The 13,776-nt window shown below is 34.6% G+C and overlaps 1 protein-coding gene across 1 annotated transcript in view; it reads right to left on the bottom strand.

Annotated features, from left to right (window-relative positions):
- The window catches only part of SCIN (scinderin), an 81,016-nt gene that overhangs the window by 43,803 nt on the left and 23,437 nt on the right, over positions 1 to 13,776 (bottom strand). Inside the window, exon 4 of the mRNA XM_036864544.1 lies at positions 9,895 to 10,044. Within this exon, the coding sequence (XP_036720439.1) occupies positions 9,895 to 10,044 (150 nt within the window). The remainder of the gene's footprint in view (positions 1 to 9,894; positions 10,045 to 13,776) is intronic.

Raw genomic sequence — 13,776 nt, 5'->3', positions numbered from 1 at the left:
ATGGGAGTTACCAGCTAAATCCTGCAGCCACCTCAGCCTTCAGGGGGCCAGTTCTGAAGTGTTCTCCATACAGTTTCTCAGAGGACCCCTCAGGGACTAAGTCCCAGTTGTCTGCAGCAGTAAATAACTTATTAACAAACTATTGCCTCATTTTACTCCTATGCCGCGCTTCCAGTATCATCTTCCAAATAACAATCTGCTCCCAAGTCCTTGTCTCCAAGTTGGCTTTTGGAGGAACACAGACCAAGACAGGGCATAATAACTGTATCCACTTCACAGGGCTGTTGTAAGAATTAAATTAGCTCATCCATGTACAGCCCACAGAAGAATGCCAGTCGTATGGTAAACACTGAATGTTTGTCCTGGTGGTGCTCCTGGTGGACCTCCTCTGCAGCAAATAAAATCCATGACAAATTTGTTTCTTAGATTATGGAATTTCTGTGTCAATGATAAGAAGCACTTGCATCATGTAAAGAAAAATGCAGCTAGAAAGAGTAAAAAGTGAACAGAAAATTCAGCTGACCAGTGAGCCATTTGCCCTTACCCTTGTAAGGCATGACAAGATGAAATTATGCCATCACCTAGCAATGGAGCACCACGACAGTGAATAGCAGAGCAAATGATATTCAATTGTGGGGCATTTGTTACTTGCTTTGGAACAGTTTTTAGTCAACATATTTGTCTTGTCCACATGTCCTCTATCAGATTTCATCAAAATTTATTTTTAGTTTTGGTTAGCTTTTTTAGCTACCAGCCTTCATTGAAATAGAGCATTGATATTTAATTTCACAGTTACACATGGTATAGGACTTCATTTCCCAGTATATTTGTATGGCTTTTTTGTGTACAGATACTAACAGATTTTCTCTTTAATAGTATGTTAGTACCTCTTTTCTGATTAGTAAAATGTTATGGAATATCCAGAACTGAGGATTTCCTATTGAGAGTTTCCACTGAGAGGATACTGTATTGACAAGAACAAACCATGCTTTCCTGACAAATCCTTCTTACATATAAATATATATATATATGTATATATGTATATATATACATATATATATATAAATATATATACATACACATACACACACACACACATCCAAAACAAAGTAATTGTAAAATTGTGATGCATTGGATACCCTTGCAAACATAACAGCAATTCTAATAGCAATAACAACAGTTTTGCATTTGCAGAAGTACTGTCAATATAACCCAGTTCCATCACAGTGCGATCCTTGGCTCTGGATAAACATGACTTAAAATCACAATCTAAATGGTCTCTAACTTAGGGAGTTCTTTCCAATACGTGAACACTTTTCCTCATTATATTAAACAATAATTACAAAATAAATACTAAGGAGTTGTGAATCATTGACTCTTGAAAAGTCAACCTTCTAATATCTGGGCTTGGCTAATTCTTAGCACAAGATGTTAACAGGAAACATATACAATTAATATTACAGTTAACTATTATTATATATTTTAACTATTTAATTTACAAAATGAATGTCAAGGAGTTGTGAATCACTGAATCTTAGAGATCTGACCCTTTGATATTTGAGTATGGTTAATTCTTAGCATAGGAATAAGAAGAAATTGACCTAAAATTGCTGAAAGAAAACATAGTCTTACTGTAAGTTTTTTTTTACTATATATATATAAAATCACTAATATTATAACAAACATGAGGAGAAATATAAATAATAGCGAGACTAGAAACCTGCCATTCTAGTTTAATATTTGTGTTAGTTTATCATTTCAAATATAGAAAAGATCCACCCTTCCATACAACCCATCTGTCTTTGAATTGCATTATCCTGTTGATATGTTCTATCACTGTTCCCTTACTTCAGCAGCAAACTAAAGGAGAAATGACCTCATTCAGAAATGCTTGCCAAGTAGTATTAGTTTGGACTGATTATATAAAAGTGACATCTTATCAGTAAGGTCACAAGTGTTCAATGTTGAACTTGGGTGTGACAAAGTGGAAGATTATTTGAAAAATTATTATCTTATTGTTGTATATGGTTAACTATACTTTTACTCTATTTCTTATCTTTGTTCAGAATATTTCAACTTCCCCCACTGGATGAATTGGTGAGGAACAAAATGGATATCTGAATTAAATACTAGACATCCAAATAAAAGATTCATTAAAATAAATGACAATAAATGAATGGTGCCCTGAACAGTGCCTGGCACGTAAAGTAAGCTATCAATAAATGGTAGATACAAATAGCTACAGCAACTATTGTGCTCTTGGAAGCATCTTAACTTTGCAGCATGCACTACTCATCACCATAATCTTTGGATTTGGGGGTGTGTACTAAGTATCATTGCTGTAAAGCAAAACGGGGGAAATGATTTAATTACAATGCAACAGATATAAGAAAAGGAAAGATTTCTATTTTCTGGTACCTCTGATACTTCCTCTCTATACGTAATATGAGGACTAATCTAGAGACAGTGGCAAATATTTTGGATCCCTTTACCTTAAAATTCTTTGAATGGTAAACCCATAAATGGACCTTCTCTCTCCACTTGGCTCTCATAATAATGTTATTTCAATCAGACAACAAATTCTGGTGAACGTCTCTGATGTGCCAGACACCATGCGATATAAATAGGAAATTCCAAAATACGTCTCAGACATTGTTCAATTTCCCAAAAACTTACAAAAGGAGGTTGGAAAATAAAGGAGGGATAAACAAGGAAGCTAAAACTACTTGGATAGCACACAAAGAGAAGTGTACCTCTCTCACAAAACATTTTCTGTTGTCTCTTAGAGTTAAAGTGTTTACTGTGCCTATTGACCAAATTAGTATCTCAGGCAACTCAAATTTCCATCCTCACAAAGTACAGAGTTGTGACTAACAGTGAAGTAAGAGGACAACAGAAAATAATTTAATGAGTGGTGTGTGTGCGTTACAAACCCACAAAATAACTATGTTTCACATTTAAGGGGCTCAAAACACCCATGTTTATTCCCTGATGCTAAAAAGCTGTGATTTTGATTCTTATTTATACTATTTTCCTATAAATCTTTAGACCCTTTAAAAATACTCTATACTCACTGTTCCAAAATGATCATGAAGGGGGTTTTCAAAACAGCTCCCCCACTTCTATTATTGGTGCTTCTTTGGTTCATTTGATACTATTTTACAAAGATAAATGGGGATTGATTTATCTAATCAAAAATCATCCCCAGAAAATAAAGTTTCTCCCATTCTCTATGGCATCATTTTCAAAATGATTAAGCATGATTCAAATACACAATGTTATTTTAGTTCAAAGATTAAAATATAATGCCATGTAGATCCAGTAAACTCAAGGTTATGCTATGAAAGCAAACGTTTCCACAGAGAAGCTTCATGGAATGTTGACAAAACTCTAAATTCCCAAATTCCAGCTTGCTTTTTCTTCATCTTTTGCTTTACATGCTGAAACTGTATTACTCTTCCAGTGCTTCGATGATTAAATGTTCAAAATCACTCCTGCTTTGACTTTCTGTAAATTTAAATTGTACAACCTTGGGAAGCGTTAGCACCACCGCCTTTGATGTTAAGCATTGATGTTAAGGATAAGACAAATATATTGGGTGATTTCAAAAACAAAGCTCTACATCTGTGTAGTTCCTTGGAGTGCACGGAGCACATTCACTTTTAACCCAGTGGTGAGGAGAGGCAGCACCGAGACTCTAGGCAGCGGCCACGCACAGCGGTCGAGGCCAGTGGACAGCAGTGATATGTACTAAACAGCAAGAGGAGTGGACAGAGTGGACACTAAGTGGACGAAAACAGAAATAGTGTCCAAGTTTGCTGAACACTAAATGGGGAGGTGACCTGACCTGGGAAGGAAGATTTTACAGATGGCAGAATCCAACTGCAGCTCCTGGGGACATGCTTTTTTATTCACAGAATGAACAGTTTTAGACACCTGCTGTCTTATTTCTTACTGTGCTAGGTACTCTCACCTGGAGTGTATGCAATCTACCTAATACGTGGGAAGGTAGATAAGCTCAAGACTCAGTTATCACTTTCCAGGAGATGAGTTTTAACTATCAATCTGTAGAAAGAAGACTAGCAGACTCTATGGATTATCCTTATCTAAACACTAACTGCTCCTATATAAATGCAGTTGGTTTTAAAACTTAATCCACCATATGGCTTTGTTCATATCTTCACCAACACTATCATCTAAAACACAGAAAATTTTTTAAAGCAATACTATCCTCTAGAAAACAGGAAGACAAATGTAACTGGTTTTCTAGAACCACAAAGTTCACAGTTAATTGTATTAACTTTCTAAATATTAATGAGCAATGAGTTAGATCTGTGAGCTTCCACAGATATAAAGGCAATGTCTTGTCTTCAAGGAATTTAGAGTAGCACTGTTAAGATATAAATTTCATTGGGCAAAGTACTTTGGGGAAGTATAACTAAAATTTTACTCTTTGCCTAAATAGACATCTAAAGGATAATTTAAGAAATATCTGCACAATTCAACTCTAGATTTTATTTACAAGATAACCAGATGAGCACATCATAAATATCTGATCAACTTCTCAAAAGAACGATTGAATAAATTTTCTTATTTTCAAGTAGTCAATTATGACTTATAGTAACAAGATGAACATAATTCCTATACTGGAAGATCCTCTGGAGATTAATCTATTTTATATGCTATTGTCATATAGTCTAAAATACATAATTTTGGGAGAGATGAATTGGGAGTTTGGGATTAGCAGATGTAAACTATTATGTACAGAATGGATAAACTATAAGGTCCTACTGTACAGCACAGGAAACTATGTTCCATATCCTGTGATAAACCATAATGGAAAAGAATATGAAAAAGAATGTGTGTATGTATATATATATGTGTATAACTGAATCACTTTGCTGTACAGCAGAAATGAACACAACATTGTAAATCAACTATACTTCAATAAAATAAATTTAAAAAGATAATTAAATAAAATACATAAGTTTTATCATGAGAAGTCTTTCAACCACTGGTGGTATCATTCTGACCGTGTTTTCTCTGGCATTTGAGGACCCTCACAACCTGTTACCACTCTAGGACTATGTTTTAGATCGGGCGCATGCTTATCTTCTCAATCAGACAAAAAAAATACAGTCTGAACTTTACTGGGAACCAACCCAGTGATCAATAAACACTTATTGGCTCCTCCTCATTAGGGAGGATGCCTACACCCTTGCTCTCCGGGTGTGCATCTCTGCCTTGCTTCTGTCTTAACTAAGCAAACTGTTCCTCTGCGTGCTCTCCCACTTGTTGTTGTGCTATGTCTCTAATAATAAACTTTGTACATGCTTCTACAAAAAGAAAAAAACACTTATTAACTGAGACATCATATGACATTCTAATTTTTCTTTCCAATTTTCTTCTTTTACCCAAAATCTAAAATAATGATTGTGCATATGACTTTCCAGGGAGCCTCAGTGTTTTTATAGAAGCAAGAAATATAACAGTTCAACAACATAGCATCTGCTAACAATCTCCCTGTAGTATTTTTACTGCCAGGATTCCTTCACTACCATTTACAATGATTATAGACTTAACAAGTTTATTAAATTACATCGAAAAAAACTCTTTCCAGGTTAGAAGAATTAGTTGTTTTGTTGTTGTTTCAAACAACTTGCTCTTCTTTATCCTCTTTTTGATATCTACCCAATGCTATCTTTTTAAAAATGAAAGTATATAAAACATACTGATAAGTGATTCACCTTAGCCATTTTTCCTCAAGGGACTTTTAGCCTCCCTCCTAATGTTTCGAGAATGAGTAGAATCAACAAAGAAAGTTTGAGACCTTCGGGCTAGTGAGATATTTAATTTTCCTTCACATTCATTGATTATTTATTTTAAATATGAAAAGAAAAAAGACCAAGAAAAAAGCTTTACATAATTTACATGCAGCTTTTTATGGTAAATATGTTTACAGTTAGGAGAAAACAAGCACTGAGTATACATGACTTTAATTACACGCTTTAGTTAGTTCTGCTTATAGGATTACTTTCATACTTAGGCATACAAGCTTTTAAAAGTGCTGAAGATACAGATAAGAGGCTGACCACACATCCTGTTTCCCCAGACGGTTCTTGTTAATGCATGTTGTGTCCTGTCTGGTTAGTGCCCACTATTACTCTCCAGAGTGTTTTGTTTGAAGGATAAATTTATGATCATCCTAGAGATAAGCCATATTAAAATTGTGTGAAAATAATATTGTGATCAAATGATAGTTGAACTACCTCTAAATACAGATCAATTTTTCAAAAGACTCTCCGAAAAAATTTTTTTCAATATTTTCAGTGTTGATCACTTGAATGTGTTACAAAGACATGTTCCAAAAATTCAGCATTGAATATGGAGTCATGACAATTGCATCATTTAACTGGTTGAAAAGTCCTTGATTTCAAGCCATTACCAACCTTTATATATACACTTTCAGTTTTTGGAAATAAATAATTTTTTAAAATTCTCATTAAAAATGAGTCATTTAACAGGTCAATTTTATAAGATATTTTGAAAGATTTTTAGAGTTTTGGAATCCTCTAGCAAAGTCAACAGTTCCATTAGAGTCTCAGAAAAAGAAGTAGTGTTCCATTATCTTAAATGAGGTAACCTTTTTTGTCTGTGTGCTATGGATCATTTTGGACCATTTTTGAAGCCTATGAACCCCTACTGATAAATGTATTTTTTAAACATATAAAATAAAATACTTAGTATTACAATGGAAATCAATTATATTAGAATACAACTGTCAAAAAATCAAAATATATTTAAAAAAGCAAACATAAAGTAATAAATAAGCTTCTTCATTTGCTCATTAAATAATATTATTGAAAAGCAGGTCTAATAACTGCCATAATTACCAAGTAGTGATGAGCATAAATGATACTTTGAGGTTACCTGCAATACCTATAGTGTGATCTGAAAAGTCACAAGTTCTGCTCATGCTACTGTGGTTTATCAACTACATTCACAATTGGAGAAAATTTTCACAAAGAAACTGGTGAAAATGAAGCTGTAATTTTTTTCCCAACCAAGTTCATGAGCTCTTTGAATTCTACTGTTACAGTACAACATTAAGAAAGCCTAGAAGTCAAACTTGTTTATCATAAGTCCATAGTTAATTCATCAAACAACTACCTACCCTTGTAATCAGGCCACAAAAGAACATTTCTGAAAACAAAACTCCCCACTGAACGCTTTTTAACAAAAAAAAAAAAGGCTTTCACTCAAAATTCAGTTCAGATCAATTGTGAGTGACAGCTGTCAATCATAATGCAGTATAAATTGAACGTACTGAATGGAAACAAAATCAGTGTTTTCTAGGATTTTTTAGAAACCAAAAAACAAAGAGCCCCTAAAACACAGACATAGCATTTTATATTAAACAGTATGTCCCTTATCCCTATCACTGATATTTTAAAATCAAAGTTACATTTTTACAAATTTTTTTCTTCAGGTTTGCATTTTCTCATTTTAATTTAACAGCATAATATAGTCATCGACTATTTAAGCTTTTCTTTCTCAGAACTTTGAATGAAATCCAATAAGCAAAGCCATCAAAAATACATATGCACAGTTAAGGCCCTCGGCCTCAGTGGTTTCGTTTCCTAGAACAGACTACAAATGACTGGTAATTAAACACAGCCATTGCCTGAGAGACAAGGTTGAATCACAGATCATTGGAACCTAAACGGACCAGAGAAGCCATTTTGTCTAATCCTCACTTTACAAATGAGGAACCAGAGACAATGAGAGTTTAAGGGACTTTCCAAGATGACCATGGAGAAGCTAGCCTGACAGTTAATGCAACACTCCCTCTAGCTCCCTACAAGGGCGAACTGTGTCCTTGGCTCCACTTCTATCAAAGTATAGCTATTGAGACAAGAGGTTATAATCAATTAGAAATATATCTTATTTATAGATTTTTGCTCCCAAATATGAGGATTAGATGACTTAAATGGTGATCACATCTGCAGAACAGAGGTCTTTAAAAAATATTAAAAGATCAAGAATGTGCTCTAAATAGTTTCAAGGTCTAATGTATTAGTAATGTTAGTCTGACTATTGAAAACTCAGGTTTCAATAGTCATCCCTTATTTTATTTTTTCAGATGGCCTTTTTTTTTCTAATTATAAAAGGAATACACATCCATTACAATAAATTTTGAAAACACAAAGACAAATGAAGAAGAAAATAACAAGAAGCCATATCCCAAGAGTCAAAGCCATATATTCGTAGTGTTGGTAATATTTCAGCATATTTCTTTCCAGATATAAATGTATATATGAATATATAGCTACATAATGTAAACTTACATATTAAGATAATATTGTACCTAAAATTTTATAGCCTGCCTTTTCTCTTAGCATTGTACCGTGATCATCTTCCCATTGAATTAAACTTATTTCTAAAACATCATTAATGTGAAAGTCTGTGTTTGGTGGTTATTAAAGTAATAAAGTTTAAAGACATTATAATCAATAAAATGATCTCATTATATAATTTTCGATTGCTGGAGTATGTAGGCTAGCATCGGATCAGGTAACTCTAATGCATTAAATTGCTCTAAATAAAAAATATTAAAAACATATGTTTACAGGATTGTCTTTAGAAAAATTTAAGTGCCCAATGGCTAAAATCATTGGGGGAAAATGCATAATATCCCAGGAAATTAGAGAAGGGAAAACTCAAAGAGATACCTCCTGCTACTATTACATGTGGGAAGATTGAAAAAGGTACTACAGGGCTTCCCTGGTGGCCCAGTGGTTGAGAATCTGCCTACCAATGCAGGGGACACGGGTTCGAGCCCTGGTCTGGGAGGATCCCACATGCCGCGGAGCAACTAGGCCCGTGAGCCACAATTACTGAGCCTGCGCGTCTGGAGCCTGTGCTCCACAACAAGAGAGGCCGCGATAGTGAGAGGCCCGCGCACCGCGATGAAGAGTGGCTCCTACTTGCCGCAACTAGAGAAAGCCCTCGCACAGAAACGAAGACCCAACACAGCCAAAAATAAATAAATAATTAATTTTAAAACCTTTAAAAAAAAAAAAAGGTACTACAACAGGAAATCCTGACATTGCTCTGTAAAGTCATGAAGGAACACAGTGCTTGGGCAAGGAAGCAGCAATTGGTACAAACATTTAGTGCCTGGCTCATGTAGGAATTCAATAAATATTTGTTGCATGAATAAATGGGAATCAATTTACCAACATGTATCTAGACACCTGAATATGATTATACCCTTTGACTGATAATCTTACTTAAGGGAATATATACCATATATACACTTGGTCACAACTAAATGTCCAGGACTTGGACGTTGATTAAGTAAATGACAGAGGTATAAGAAGCCATACAGACAATTCATACTGATTTAACAACTATACTAAAATTATGTGTCTTGCCTATACTGTAATTCTTAGTTTAAAATGACTGAAATATTTAAAATATTGGTGTATTTAATCTCTTGGTATAAGATTTTATTTCATTCTTTTAATGAAATAATTGTTAATTTTAAAATTGAAGAAAATCACTGTGTTAAAAAAAATTTGAGAAGCCCAGATGAAAAAACTATTATGTTTCTTCCAAAATATTTTCTATAGTCGATCTCAAAGGTCTTGTCCACCTATTTGTCCTTGAATATCACAGAAGACAGGCACAAGACTTCCTTTGATAGTCATCCCAATGGTGGGAGAAAACAGTCGTGATGTTCTATTTTCCTAGTACCATGACTTAGAAAACTGATATCTCCTCTTACCTAACCTTAGCCTAAGTATTAGAGAAGTTGTTAAATCTAACACACACACTAACGCACACAAAATTTAGAGTGGCAAGCTTTTAAAAACCAACACAACTCAATACCGTTATAAGCTCTGATGTTTCATGCCCTTCTTCCACCACAATTAGTTGAGATCTTCCTTTCCTTTCATTGTCCCGAATGCCAATGGCAACCTGGCTGGCCTTCAGACGCTCATATTTGTTGCAAGAGGATCCACACCACTGGTAAATTTCCTAAAAGAAAAAGACAGATCTTTTGACCCCAGGAATATGTGGAGGATATTCAGCCCTGGTGTAATACACACTGTGATTAATTAGGAGAAAAACAAAAAGGTCTAAACAATTAAATTAAATTGATCTATTATTGAGGTATATATAATCTTATATATTTAATTTATACCTCATTCTGCATCCTGTTGCTTTCAGTTAGCATTATAAAGTAAGCATTTTTAAACATGGAAAATATAAATATATACCTTAGCATTCTCTGTGTATATAATCCACTAAGTACAATTTATAAAAGTAAATTTATATAAATTATTTAAATTTAGAATAATAAATCTAACATATTTCAGATAATCAAGAATCTGTTATAGTAGGAATATGCTCTTGATGATCATAAAACATGACCTATCTCTTTTGTAAAGCAATTTAGCAATTCTTATCAAGAATCATAAAAAGAGTTAAAACTTTGACCCAGTAATATCACTATCTGGAATTTACTTTAATAAATTATTCATAAAGAGAAAACAACACATGTACAAGGGTTTTCACTGATGTGATTATATTAGTGAGGCATTGGAAACACATTAAATGTTCAACAATAGGATTACAGTTATATAAATTATGATATATAGAAAAAATACTTAAACATCAAAATTATACTTTAACAGAAATTTAGAAAAATAGAAACAGCAGTTTGATATATTGTAAATTATATACATTAGTTGCCACTTAGATTAAAATATATATTTTAGACTTAGGTACAGTGTTCAGAAAGTATACAGTAACAAATGTAAGATAACAATAAAATGTCATTTTCTCCATTAAATGTGGTTTAACAAAAGAAAGAAAGAAATTTAATAGTACCCAGGCCTGGTAGGATGTGGGAGTGGGTATTATCACACACTGTTTGGGTGGTAGATACTGACACAGGCTTTTTTTGAGGGCACTTTGGTGTCATACCAAAAAATTATATATGCTTTTAAAATCAGGAAATTCCATTTCTAGGAATCTATTTTATTAGATTCTAGAACTATTCAAACTACTAGAATCTAGAACTATTCAAACATGGGATGCAAAAACAAAGAAACAAACACAAATGCCCATCAATAGGGAGATGGCCATATAAATGTCATTATGTGGATACTACAGACTATTCTTCAGTGGTTAGAAATTGAGGGCAATGTTTAAACACCGATGTTAAAAATATTCAGGTATATCATAAAATAAAGCCACAGAATAATATAGCTCCATTAAAGTACAAAAACAAAAATATAAGCTCTGTTTCTGCCTTTGCAGAAAAAAATTTTTAAAGATACACAGTACCTTTAATACATGGGAAGGGGCATGTATTTGCAGAAAGAAAGCCTTCAGTGTTTGCTGTATCTAAATCAGTGTTTTTTCCTTTTCTTTTTTAAATGTCATGCACATTGATTAGCTGCCTATTAGGAGCTAGATGTTGGGAATAAAGAGATGAATGAGTGAAAACTAGCAAGGAGAGACTGACATGTAGACAACTCATGCTAATAATATGTTTGCACTACACTTAGTTTTCAAAACGTTTCCACACATACTTCCTCTAGTCAATCCGGAGAGAGGGTTGCTTTGTGGTTAAGTACAATATAAAGGAGACAGACTTCAGCAGCCACTTTCTATGTGACTTTGTTTGCAATTTTTAAAAGAGGAAATAAATTAATAACAGCAAATAAAAGGGCACCCCAAAATTCAGAGAGACAGGCTCTTTTCTCTAATCACAAGACATTTCCAGTCCAGAGACATTTCTCCATTCAAAAATAGTTCACTGATGACCTGAAATTGGGCAGGATCCCTCTCCCTGGGGGCACAACCTGAAAGCACACAGGCCAGCGACAGTCTCTCTGTCCCCTTAAACCAGCCCCCCACTCCCATGATCCTGCTTCGCCTCTTCCACACTCCTCTTCAAGAATAAAATATAAGTCTTAGGAATTCAAGCCTTTATAAGAAGTAAAAGAAAAAGAGACCGTGCTTTGCAATTCCTTTCATTTTAGAATCTAACTTAGTTATTCAACATTGTTAAGGGGTGTTTCTTTTCCGTTTTTCAGAGGATTGCGTGCCGCTATTGTTTCCGCTCTAACCTCTTTTCTATACCTGGGCATCTGAACATGAGACTCACATTTGAATACCAGGCCCAGATGAACAGTTACAAAGAGTGAAAATAAATGGTTCCCAATGATCAGCCGACGCCTAATCACTGAGCATTAAAATCAGGTGGTGGAGTAAGATGGTGATTTTTTTTTTTTTTTTTTTTTTTTTTTTTTTTAAATGGATACCTGAGCCTACCCTTAGGGACTCTCAGGTGTGTTCTGGGCAGCCGCGTTTATTGAATGCTCCCCAGATGATTCTAAGCGTTAAACCAAGGCTGAGAACCTCTGCTGGTTCCCGGGAGCACGTTGCACCAGGCAGGTGTTACAGGGAATCTGTAATTTCTAATTACCCAATGCAGCCAAGCAGCCTACTCGGCCAGTACACTTAGGCTCTTAGCTTAGGTTCCTTTTCTACCTTATTCCATGATATTTTGCAGATGATTCTTTTCTTAGTAGACCTGAGAAAGCAAACTTCCAATTTTTACATAACAGTGAAATATAGGAAGTGGATCAGAAGTTAGCTCTCTAGATATCTCAGGCTTGTAAAGAACTTTCATTATTTATTTGCTCTGTATTTTTATATTCATCTAATAGATGTTTATATTCTCCCTACCTTAGCTGTATAAATGGCCTCTCATCTTCTTCAAAGAGATTATATAAAATCATACTAAATTTTTTTTTAACATCTTTATTGGGGTATAATTGCTTTACAATGGTGTGTTAGTTTCTGCTTTATAACAAAGTGAATCAGCTATACATCTACATATATCCCCAAATCCCCTCCCTCTTGAGCCTCCCTCCCACCCTCTCTATCTCACCCATCCAGGTGGTCACAAAGCACTGAGCTGATCTCCCTGTGCTATGCAGCTGCTTCCCACTAGCTATCTATTTTGCAATTGGTAGTGTATATATGTCCTTGCCACTCTCTCACTTCGTCCCAGCTTACCCTTCCCCCTCCCCATGTCCTCAAGTCCATTCTCTATGTCTGCGTCTCTATTCCTGTCCTGCCCCTAGGTTCTTCAGAACCTTTTCTTTTTTTTTTTTTAGATTCCATATATATGTGTTAGCATACGGTATTTGTTTTTCTCTTTCTGACTTACTTCACTCTGTATGACAGACTCTAGGTCCATCCACCTCACTACAAATAACTCAATTTCCTTTCTTTTCATGGCTGACTAATATTCCATTGTATATATGTGCCACATCTTTTTTATCCATTCATCTGTTGATGGACACTTAGGTTGCTTCCATGTCCTGGCTATTGTAAATAGAGCTGCAATGAACATTGTGGCACATGACTCTTTTTGAATTATGGTTTTCTCAGGGTATATGCCCAGTAGTGGGATTGCTGGGTCATATGCTAGTTCTAGTTTTAGTTTTTTAAGGAACCTCCATACTGTTCTCCATAGTGGCTGTATCAACTTACATTCCCACCAACAGTGCAAGAGGGTTCCTTTTTCTACACACCCTCTCCAGCATTTATTGTTTGTAGATTTTTTGATGATGGCCATTCTGACTGGTGTGAGGTGATACCTCATTGTAGTTTTGATTTGCATTTCTCTAATGATTAGTGAAAATCACACTAAATTTTATTAGTATCTGTAAAGCATTAAGGAAGCCT

The sequence above is a fragment of the Balaenoptera musculus genome, chromosome 9, assembly GCF_009873245.2.
Source record: "Balaenoptera musculus isolate JJ_BM4_2016_0621 chromosome 9, mBalMus1.pri.v3, whole genome shotgun sequence".
Lineage (NCBI taxonomy): Eukaryota > Metazoa > Chordata > Mammalia > Artiodactyla > Balaenopteridae > Balaenoptera > Balaenoptera musculus.
The sequence above is the reverse complement of the archived record's forward strand: the minus strand, read 5'-3'. Positions and strand labels throughout refer to the sequence as shown.